An 11097-nucleotide genomic window follows, 5' to 3' on the forward strand; every position below is an offset into this window, starting at 1 on the left:
CATAGATATAGCATCCATTAGTATCAGTAGAGAGGTAATGTGGAATTTTCCAGCAGAGTTTGAGCTAAATGTAAGGCCTCTAAGTATTAGAGCACTAAGATTTAAATATATATCTTTAGTTTCAGGGTTCCCTTTTGTCTTCAGGTAGAAGATGAGGATGAAAGCACGTCACCACTGTGCAATACAAGATCTTCACAGAAGAAAAAATTCACCTTACCCATTGCAGTTCTGTATTTTTCATATATAATACATCATCAGCAATATATCCACTTTCAAAGCAGCATAGAATTCAATTGACACTGTTGTCGCTGTGCTCCTTGCCCTTGGCCATATCTTTCATTGGTTTCATTATTTTATTGCCTTCATTATTTCTGGGATGGTAATAGGGCACAAAGTAGCATATCATTATCCTTCTGCAAGTAGGCTGAGACAAAGATTCAAGTATCACTGTATTTCCCCTATGCTTTTTGTAGAGCATAGAATAGTGTAATTAAAACCAGTAGAATTCTTTAATAGCTTTTCAGCTTGTTTTTTCTTAAACTGATTGTCATCTGTTAAAGCAGGGGATGAAAAATGATCTCAGTAACGATATGCATTGAAACAAGCTTGTGTCAGTCTTTGCAGTGAAGTATCTGGCAGAATTTTAAGCATCTGATTGCTTATTCCTTCATTTGTTTTGCTTTCCTGGAGCGGCAGCAATGATTCAGCTCTGATCGTTTAAAAGAATGCAAAAAACCCCTGCTTTTCCTGTAAGGACTCAGAACAACTGGGAGTTGACTGGAAGAGCTAGAGGATTGCATGACTGACATTTCAAGGCCAAAACATCTTTCTGAATCTCTTGGAGCAATATGCCCATCCTTGTTTAGACTATTAGACAAGGGAAGTGCAAAGCTGTTTGAGCTGACTGCTTCTCAGGCTGGACTGTCTCTCTCCCGTACATAAACATCTTTTAGATAACAGGCTGATAATTGGCAAAGCCCTTCCTCCTTAAAACAGCTCAAAACTTTTGATCCCTGGAGTTTCACGCTTGTTTTGCAGTTGGAGACTTACTTCAACTGCCTCCTTCTACAAAAGGACTCACAGCTCTGTGGGAGATGGTAGAAATCTCTAATATGCATATGCATGTTCTAGTTATATTGGGTGTATAGCTGAGGGGAATGTTTCACATGCACAGGGTCTGAACTTCTGCACTCCTACGGTGTCTGCACCTTCTGGAAAGGACGAGGGAAACAGCTGTGCTTCAAAGTCAGCACAAATTCAGACCATGAAGCTGCTGGGGTTTGCAGAGGAGAAAATGGGGGTGAGAATGTCTTAAATGTGGTGTTTGCCTTTGTCTGCAGAGCTAGGAAGTGGGCCGATATGAAATAAGGTCTAGAGGAAAAGGAAACCGTGTTTCCACTGCTCCCTTTGTTCTGTGTCATCCAGACACTCATTTTTTCATATTTAGAGAGTCTTTTTGCTGTAATTCAGTTTTGGTTTGAAGAAAACATTGCATTAAGGAAGCCCATTGTAAGGAAAAGGATGGGAAATATTACCTCATTCATTTAAAAGCATGTGACAGGATCCAGAGGATGAGCACTCTCAGTGGAATTTAACCTGACTTCTGCACCTTAGGAATGGCTACCTCCAGTCACTTTGATCAGTCTAGAAAACAGCTGTTGCAAAGTGGTTTCTTAAAGAAGACAGGACACTTGGGTGTTTAAGTGAGGTAATGATTTTTATATTACGTGCTCCTAGCTTCTGGGAATTGATGTTTAAGGACTTCCTCAGCATCTGCTCCATTATGTTTAATAAATATCACCTGGATTAACTTGTTAACTACCATTCTTAAGCAGATTCATTTTAGTCTCTGCAGCACCTTGTGTCGTTTCCATGTGTTAGAAAAACAGATTGCTCTTGTCTCACCAAATGACATCTCTACCTTGCTCCATGAAAATCTGTGATTCTAAAGTTACTTTATAAGCATGTAAGAGACAGTATAAAAATTCTTTGCTGTGCTATAGCAGAGACCAATAATGCTGTTGATGAAAGCAAACTGAAGCTAGCCATGCCAAATTCCCCTAAGGCTTTATCTCAGTCCAGATTTCTTCCTTTTCTAGGAAAATAATCTCATCAAGCTTTACTCAATCTGCATGTAAGTCTTAAAACCCAGTGCAGACTGAGCTGAGGAAGTTTCAGCTGCAATCTCTACTAGATCTTGGATGTGTAGTATTTTATCTTCTTTGTTGCTATTATGTATTTCTAAATTACTTTTAGCTGTTCTAAGATTTTTGGGACTAACCCCTGCTCTTTGCTTTATTAATGCAAATCCAACAAAACTCCACTAAGGCTAATTGAGTTACTGAGAGCTACCCCTGGGTATCTGTGGGTGATTACAACTTGTTCTTGGCAACCCGTTCTTTTTGTACTTCATCCTGTTTAAATTGTTTTTACTGATGCAGTTAGTTTCATTATAAACCAATAAGACTTTCATGAATAAGTATTACAGGGCTCTGATCTTAAATTTTGCAAATAATGATTTCTTTATTTCCAGTACTAGTAGCTACAGTTGTATCAAAGGTCAATTAACAATACCATTGGAGTGGGCACCCTTTTAACCTGCTTGCTCCTTATATACTGGAAGGTGAAAAGGTAGGGGCAGCTGTTCAGTGAGGTAATAAGGATCCGTGTAAGTAGTGATGTTTTACTGATCTTGCTAATGGCGGGGGGGGGGAGAGCAGTATTCTCCTTGCCAAATGTGGTGGCATCAAGCTAAACTGCGGTTCTATTAAGCTAAAACCTTTTTCTGCAATATTTTCTAGGGACCTTAATGCAGGCTTGGTTTTTGCTTGAATTTGGTGCAAATCATCTTGGTTTATATCTACAAGTTGCACCTGTGAAACCAGCTATTTAAGAGGCTTTTAAGCTTCTAATGTTCTGTATTTCTAGGGAAGAACCTTGCATGACCCCTCTGCACACGCAGTCTTGCCCCAGTATGGCCTTCCGTCAGGCAAGCTTTATTAATGAGTGCTTGCACACTTGAACTGGCCATTGCAAAACAGCTCTGGTCCATGTGAAATGGAAGAATGCTACTTGCCTTGTTACAAGTCTTACCCTTTTGTGGGTAGTTGATCCAACTCCTGCTATTAAACTAAAGGGCCATTAAAGTGTAGTTGCAATAATCACTCTCTTCTCTCTAGGGAAGAGAACATGTTAAGTGAATAAACTTGATCAGTCTCAAACCTAGAACATCCACAGCTCTTATTGGCAATAGTATCAAGGAATAAATCAAGATTAGTGGAGATGCTGAGTAAGTTGAATGGTCTTACTTTGTTTTATAACAGAATAGACTAGATTTTTAGCCAGGCTTGCCTGTAAAGAATGCAGACTGTGAATGTGGGAAGGAAAACAATGCAACCGTGATCTCTACCCCCTCCTAAAATTACAGGTGTCCTCTCAAAAGTAAGTTTACTTTCCCCTCCATTTTCAGACAGCTTCTTTAAAGATGGCTTTGTTTTTCTGAAATTCAGTCCTGTTCTGAAATTTTTTTTGCATAAGTACTTAAGATGTCCATCTCAGGTTCAGAAGGGAGATGGCATAGTATTGATGGTGTCCTGATCACTTTTTAATTAGGATAATAGCAATTCCCTTTTTTTAGTGCATTCATTTGACCAGTGTCTTGGCATCAAGTTCTCACTGGTGGCTTTTCAATACAGTGCTGAACAAATGAGAGTCTGTAATCTCAGGAGTTCTGGGAATCAATTTAACATGGCTCCTGTTTGAAGCCAAAGGCTGCTATACCTCTGACTTAAATAGTAGTGCTGTAAGGTCAACAGAACTTCTGGAAATGTCCCTGTAAAAGTAGTGGAGTGATATACCTTTGAGTACTGTATGGAATTTTATTTCCTTTTATATGTCCTCTTAATCAGGATGACACTCAGATGGAGAGACTATTAAAAGGGAACTGTCATGTATCCAGCCACTTACACACGTTAGCAGCTTTAAAATTAATAACGCCTACTCAAGAAAAAGACCTGGGCTTTACTGAGTGAACTAAGTTTAGCACTCAGTTGTCAAAATAAAATCCCCATCTCTAAAAAAAAAAAAAAAAAAAAAAAAAAAAAAAAAAAAAAAGTTGGAAGGGCCTACAGTATGCTCTAATCTTCTGTTTGTATCCCTCCTCTTAACTGTGAAATTGAGGGGTTTTAGCACAAGGTCATCTTGTGGTAGTTGTACCATCTATTAGAAGAATGATAAGTCTTGTACATGCCTGGTGCTTCCAAATGATACTGTAACGCAACCAAAGCTGATTATGCTGTCTTTGAGAACCTCACTTGGACTATTATGTCCAGTTGGAGTCACTGCATCTGAAAATGGTAATGCAGAATTAGTGATCTAGAAGCAAGTGACTTAACACTAAGTTTTGTGTGGAGAGGGAGGGAAATAATGGGCAAATAAGAAACTTCTGTTTAGACAAATGCATAATGAATTAGGTAGAAACACAGCTTGAGCCCTCTGTCATTTTATGTCAAATATGAGAACAGGGGGATATTCCCCTTTTTTGTTTCATTGATTTCTTTTTTTTATTATGGTATGTGAATCCTTTAATTCTTTAATACAAAATCTCTTCCTAGTATGCAGGAGTTGCTGAAGAGAAATGAGCAACTTGGGGAGGAAATCAGTGTGAACAAAGTCTGCAGTTAAAGGACATACTGGTCTCTATCGCTTAAATTATTTTAGCTTTTTTCTAGTTAGGAAGCCTTCCTCCATGGGTAGATATTCCTTGACTGTTCACCTTAGGGTTGTAAGCACCTTCCTCAAACATCAGTTGCTAACTATATCAGTTTTCTGACTGTATAGCTATACTGTGATTCTGATGAGACATGACATGCTGTTTGCCTCATTTCCTTGTGCCTAAGGCTCTCCTTTCACTGTTACCCTGTCTGTGTTGTCTTGTCTCTTTCCAAGTGATGCTCTTACTACAGATGAGTTGTGGTGTTGATGGTAAGATTGCCATGAACTATGTTGAGCCCTGAAGCACCACCTCTTCTGAGCTTGAGGATCCCAATGACTTTCTTTATTCTTTTGCTACCTGCATGTAGACAAAGTGTTTGATGTGACTGCTTGAAATGTCCCTGAGCACAATGGTTCCAAAAAGCATTTGTTCTTATCTATCAAATATGACAAGACCCGTGAGTCAGAGCAAGTTCTGCTTCTACATGTTGCACGAAAAATATGTTCGGGAACTGAAAATGTACTATTTTTCCATCACCAAAAAACGTGGAGTCTGTTGCTCCACAAAGGGGGTGTTGCGTGTGTGTAGGCCTAACAGTGTTGCTGCTTAACGTATTTTCATTAAGCACCTGGTCACTGAGAACTTATATGTTCATGGCTTTTTATCTTATCTGTAATACATAGCTTTTGTGTCACAAATCTGTTAAGACACAGATCTGTTCTGATTCTAGCTGGCTCAGAAAAGTTTAATGCTGATCATGCAGACACTGGCTAAACAAATGGTCTGTTTGCATATTTCCAGTTTTTCAAGGAAACAAATGTTTATTTTGTGGTTCTTATAGATACAATGAAAAGAGGACACATGTAGATGAGTCTTTCTTCTTGCTCTCTTGGAGGATTGTCATTATGTGTGACAAGGAACTCTGAGGTGTACAGATTCCTTGGAGGACTTGGCAGTGTGAAATGGACAGATATATGTATGCAAAACGGACGTAACCTATTTTGCATTTTCTAACAGACATTCCACTAACATTAGTCACTTTCGTGACTTCATTTTTTTTCAGGCAAGTAGCAGTACAGAAACACATTGTAGTCTTTTGTATTCATTCAACCTTTTATTACTTTTGTTATCACATTTGCTTCACTTATTGATGCTGGCACTGGATGCTCAATTTGTGATGTATAAAAACCTCACGTCTGTAGTGAAAGTCATTGAAATTGAGCTTTTGATAGTAGACTGAAATAAAACATGCTCTTAATGAATGGACAGTTCTCTTCTTAAGACTACATGAGACAGTTTTTCCTTTATTGTAAGTGGCACCCATTAACATCTGTATTTTCTTGGAAGGAAAGAATAGCTATGTAAGAGGCAAATTGACACAGGAAGTCTTGTTGAGTTGTGATGATAAAAAAATTTAAAAAACAACTGAAATAACTTTTAGATTTATTTTTGAGTTATGAGTACTTTGAAAATAAGTTATCAGTATTCATTGCTGTTATCAATAATGAATACGTAAGTTGCTTTTCTGGAAAATACATGACTAGGTTGCCCTTCTAGTTCATGTTAATTTTCTTTGAAGGAATGAACAAGTGCAAATAATCAATCTGATACTTGTACACGGAGGGAGATATTTGCCATAGTATTCAGCCAGTTGTGGTTTTCTGTATCCATTTATCTTTTTTGATGTAAGTATATTGGAGGACTTCTAGTAACTAAAATATGAATTCCCATTGCATTTTGTGAGTGTGTATGAACTGCTAGTAAATTACTGACAGGGGGCTTTCAAGATCTCTCCAGATTAGATATTCCTATCTATTGGCTACTTATTGCCATGGTATCTGAGTACCTTTGTCAGTGATACTTCTCTTCGTAGTCTTGGGCTTTCTTCCTTTTTAGGATCAACCCCCTATATTTTACTTCTGATTTTGTTCAGTTTGTATTTTTTTAGATACCATGGGTTTTGTATCTGCACAGTGGAAATAAGTTGCCTGAATAAGAAATGCTGTGCAAGGAGTGTGGTACTACTTTAAAAGTTACAACTTCGACAACATTGTAAATCCTCATGGAACAGTTTTCAAAGTCAGCTTTGCTAACTTTCTTGGGTAATTTTTGTTAATGAGTGCAATGTATGTGCAGGCAAAATGTTCCATCTTTGAATGGGTGACCACAGCAATTTCTCTTTCCAAAGTGAGGTCAGGTAGTACATTTAACTAATGTTAGTGATACATTAGCATCAGCGCATTCTGTATTGGAAAAAACAACTAGCCTTAAAACAAGGTAAAAACACGTTGACTCTAAAAGACAATCTCATTATGCAGCAGTGGTAACAAAAATGAATGCCACTCTTAAACCCTAGCATAAATCTTCAGTTTGTGCTGATCTTGGAGACCTTGAAATCCCTTCTGATTTGTTATTTGAGGCCATAGCTGTTCAGAAACAGCTTTGTGCTTGCTTTGTAATTGCTCTTTATCAGGCAATTGCTTCCATTTCATAACTGTGGAGTTGGTTCTACATGCTGGCTTTAAGCTTCCAAATGATCAGCAATTTGACATTTGACATTAAGTGGTTGACCTTTAGTGGATAAGAGGAAAAGCTAATAATTCCTAGTGTTTACAGCACTGATTTTAGTGTGATACTGCTTCTTTCCATCTAACTTGCATCTTCAACCACTGTTGTAAATTTTTTCAAGTTTAAAAGCAAATTGCTGAAGCACACAAGCCTTGATGCTATGTTTTGCATTGTGGGTAATCCTTTTATTTTAGTGCAACTCTTTAGTCCCTAAAATGACATGCAAGCCTCTGTTAAAACATGGGATCTCTAATCTTTGCCTTCCTTATTGCGGTTTTTGTAGGGGTACGAGCCTGTCTACAAACCACAGTACGAGAACAAGAAGAGAAGTATGAAATCCAAGGTGGCCCACAAAGAGGCCGGCTCAACAGAGAACAGCTGGTGGGTTTTATTGCTTGAGACAGATTATCTTAATGACCTTTGGTTCATACACTTTTGCCCTTTGCCACATGTGCAGTAGATGTAAAATTTTAATGTGGTCTTGTACAGAAATTTGATTATGTGCAAGGTGATTGAAAGAACTGTGAACACCCATAAAGCTGTCATTTTTCTCTATTAGTGGATATGTTGCTATAACCTTGTCAGAGGGAATGCTGTATTACATCCATGGAAGAAGCTGTATGGGACAGGAAGTGATGCTGCTTTGACCTTCTCTGCTCAGCTTTAGAACCTTGTTGAAATTATCTGAGAGTTGAGAGAAAAATGTTTTTATTACTTCTTGTTTCCATATAGGGCCACTTTTATATTTAACTGGCTTAATTTCTAGTTACTTTCTGGATTACATTGGAGAAATTCATTAAATGTATTGTAACAGTAGCTGTAAATATTCCTAGCTCATAGTTCAAACCTTGTTGTGCTGGAAAATATTTAAACATAAGCAAGGATTTACCACGTAAGCAAGCTTTTCTTGATTGCATACTTGTACGGAGGACCTTACGTGTTAAGTTACTGTTCTAGCTTCCAGCATTGGCTATTTTAATTTTTTTTTTTTGTAGACACTGATTGTTCCTTTCTGCTTTTTTCCTGTGTGCTCAGTTGTGAAGTCCTGTATTTAAACTTGTTTTTTTCTTTCCACTTAGCTGCCTAAGTTGTTTGATGGATGCTACTTCTATTTTTTGGGATCTTTCAACCATCACCAGAAGAGTGATCTTGTGGAGCTGGTCAAAGCAGCAGGAGGACAAATTCTGGTTAGGCAGCCAAAACCAGACAGTGATGTGACGCAGACAATCAACACAGTGGCATACCATGCAGAATCTACTTCTGACCAGAGATTTTGCACTCAATATGTAATCTATGATGTGTCTTCTAAATTCAAGCCAGAGAAAATTCGTCAGGGCAAAGTCTGGATGGCCCCCTCCAGCTGGCTTATAGACTGTGTGATGTCATTTCAGCTCCTGCCTGTAAAATGAATAGCAACATCTCATGAGTGAGTTGTGAAAATGTGGTGAATCTTGAGCAGTTGGAACACTCTGGTAAACACTGGTCAGAAGCTATGATTTATGTTTTGCACTTAGGAATACAGGAGAGCTTTGACCATTTAAATGAGTTACTAAGATCACTGATATGCTGGAATAAATGAATTTACAATGGAGCAGAGAGAGAAATATACTACATTGAAAAATGTGCCTTGGGTTATTTAGTATACTTTATTTTTGCATTTAACTTAACTGTACTAATCACTGACATTTTATAATTAAGATTTTGCAAAATGAAACCTTTTGCATTCTTGATTTAAACCAGCCTTTTGTATATGGTAGAGCATGACCCTATTTCTTTTCTGTTTAATATTCATTGACAAGGCTCTACTGCATGTGTCTAGATTTCCCAGCCAGGCCAGAATTTGTATTTTTTAAAAAAAGGAATTTGCATTCGAACATAGTCATTTGCCTGTGTAGACATATCTTCTACCAGATGACATGATGTTTCTTATAACATCTTACAGCTGAATTCTGCAGGAAATTCTTGGCATGGGATAAGCCTTGTAAAAATTAGAGTAGAACTAATGGCCTGAATTCACTTGAAAGCAGACAATTTTTAAAATGCTATCTTTAAAAATCTTGGTCTAAAATTCCTTATTTGTAGCAAGAGTAATGCTTTATTCACTTCTGTCCTCTTTCCTGCTTGTAAATGTGTAAGTCAAATTTGATTCTATTTTCTGAAGGTTTTTAAGTGTCATGATCCTTATTAAATTATAATCAAAAATATTTCTGTAAGTATGGATGGTTGCTATCATGGTTATTTTAATGAAAAAAAAATAACGATCACTGAAGAATTATGCCTCACTTTGCACGATTGTACTTAAACTTAGCAGGCTACATTGGAGCAGTATTTGATTCGTTCATATTTGTTACAATGCTTCTCATAATTGATCATAAGTTATTGTCAGAATCTTACTTCCTTACTTTGTGCTCTTATGTAATGTCTTGCATCTTTTGTGTTGCCTTAGTTTGTAAATTCATAATTTAAAAATGGTGTGTCATAATATACAATGAGAATGATGGTTGTGGGATAAAACAGTTTCTTGTGTTTTGCTTTTGTATTGCTTATAATAAAACTTTTAGTGCCAGTAAGTTTGAAGTATGTTATTGCATGAGCTTCGCTGCAGAGTAAGTACATAGCCCATCTGTATCTCAACAGGTAAATGGAAATGTAAGTACTTTTTTTTTGAACTTGATACAGCTGTGAAGATAGCATATACATCTGCAAAAGCAGCTCTTCAGTGTGAGAGGTGTTTTCTGTAACCATTGCCATTGGAGATCCTATGCCAATTTTCAGTATGCTCTATAGAACTCTTACAGCTATACACTTCAGATATAACAGGAATAGTTTTCAATAACATCTGCTAGACTTCAGTAGCTGGAGTATCTTGATCTATCACTTATGCTAGACTGAATCATTGTTCTTCACTAAATGCAGTTCTCAAGTACTTGCACGTTTGTGTGAGTGAGCAAAAATGCAAGGCTCATTAATAAATGGAACAACCCATGGGATTAATGTGTTTTGGGTTTTTGTGCAGGTAAACACTGGCAGCAAATAAGATACTGAGTCAATACTGTGTGGACTTCATCATTTATTTTAACAATTGTACCACATTTTAACTTGGCGTTTCATAGCACATCAATATACCTAATGTGGTATTCTTTGCAAAAGTAACAGTGAATCTCTGCAAAATTCTTAAGAATGGAGCTTTTCTGCTGTGTACCAGGAAGAAATCTGGCCCATCTGTAATCCGGTTCTACATCTTAAAGTAGAGGCAGCAGATTTACAGATTTTAAGAGCCTTTGTTGCTTGGTAGCTGAAAAGAAACTGTTAGAAAATTGCCTTTTTTTTTTTTTTCTTTTTTTTTTTAAGCCACACTCTGAATTCTTCCTAAGGTCTTGTTCCTTTGAATCAAGTCATGTTTTCAAGCAGTTACTATCAAATCATATCCTCCATATCATACTGAGGAGTGATCCTTACCCTTCTCACTGAAGTGTACTCAAGATTAACTCTGGGCCTTCTCCTTCAGGTCTCTTCAGGAATTCAGAGTTTGAATGTGATCAACGTATGTAGACTTACGCACTTAAAGAGCCTCACAGAACTGCAGTAAGGAGACTTTGCTGCCAGAATTGCAGCAAGTGTTGAACACTACTCAAGCAATAGGTAAGTACACAAAAGACAGAAGTCAGTGACATAGACCCTGCTTAATTCACTCTTGCAAATCATTAAAAGCAGAGGGATAGCCCTTGATAAAACATGTCCAAAAAAAGTCTTGTAGTAAGGATAAATCAAGTCCCTTAATCCATTGGATGGATTTTGGCTCATGAAAGCAAAGT

General features: G+C 37.4%; 1 protein-coding gene across 1 annotated transcript in view; it reads left to right on the forward strand.

The window, feature by feature from the left end:
• BARD1 (BRCA1 associated RING domain 1) overlaps positions 1 to 9844 on the forward strand; it is a 44835-nt gene extending 34991 nt beyond the window's left edge. The window contains exons 10-11 of the mRNA XM_075027913.1: positions 7566 to 7663; positions 8362 to 9844. Coding sequence (XP_074884014.1) covers positions 7566 to 7663; positions 8362 to 8691 — 428 coding nt within the window. The 3' untranslated portion in view covers positions 8692 to 9844. The remainder of the gene's footprint in view (positions 1 to 7565; positions 7664 to 8361) is intronic.
• The last annotated feature ends 1253 nt before the right edge of the window (positions 9845 to 11097 follow it).

The sequence above is a fragment of the Buteo buteo genome, chromosome 5 (assembly GCF_964188355.1).
Source record: "Buteo buteo chromosome 5, bButBut1.hap1.1, whole genome shotgun sequence".
Classification (NCBI taxonomy): domain Eukaryota; kingdom Metazoa; phylum Chordata; class Aves; order Accipitriformes; family Accipitridae; genus Buteo; species Buteo buteo.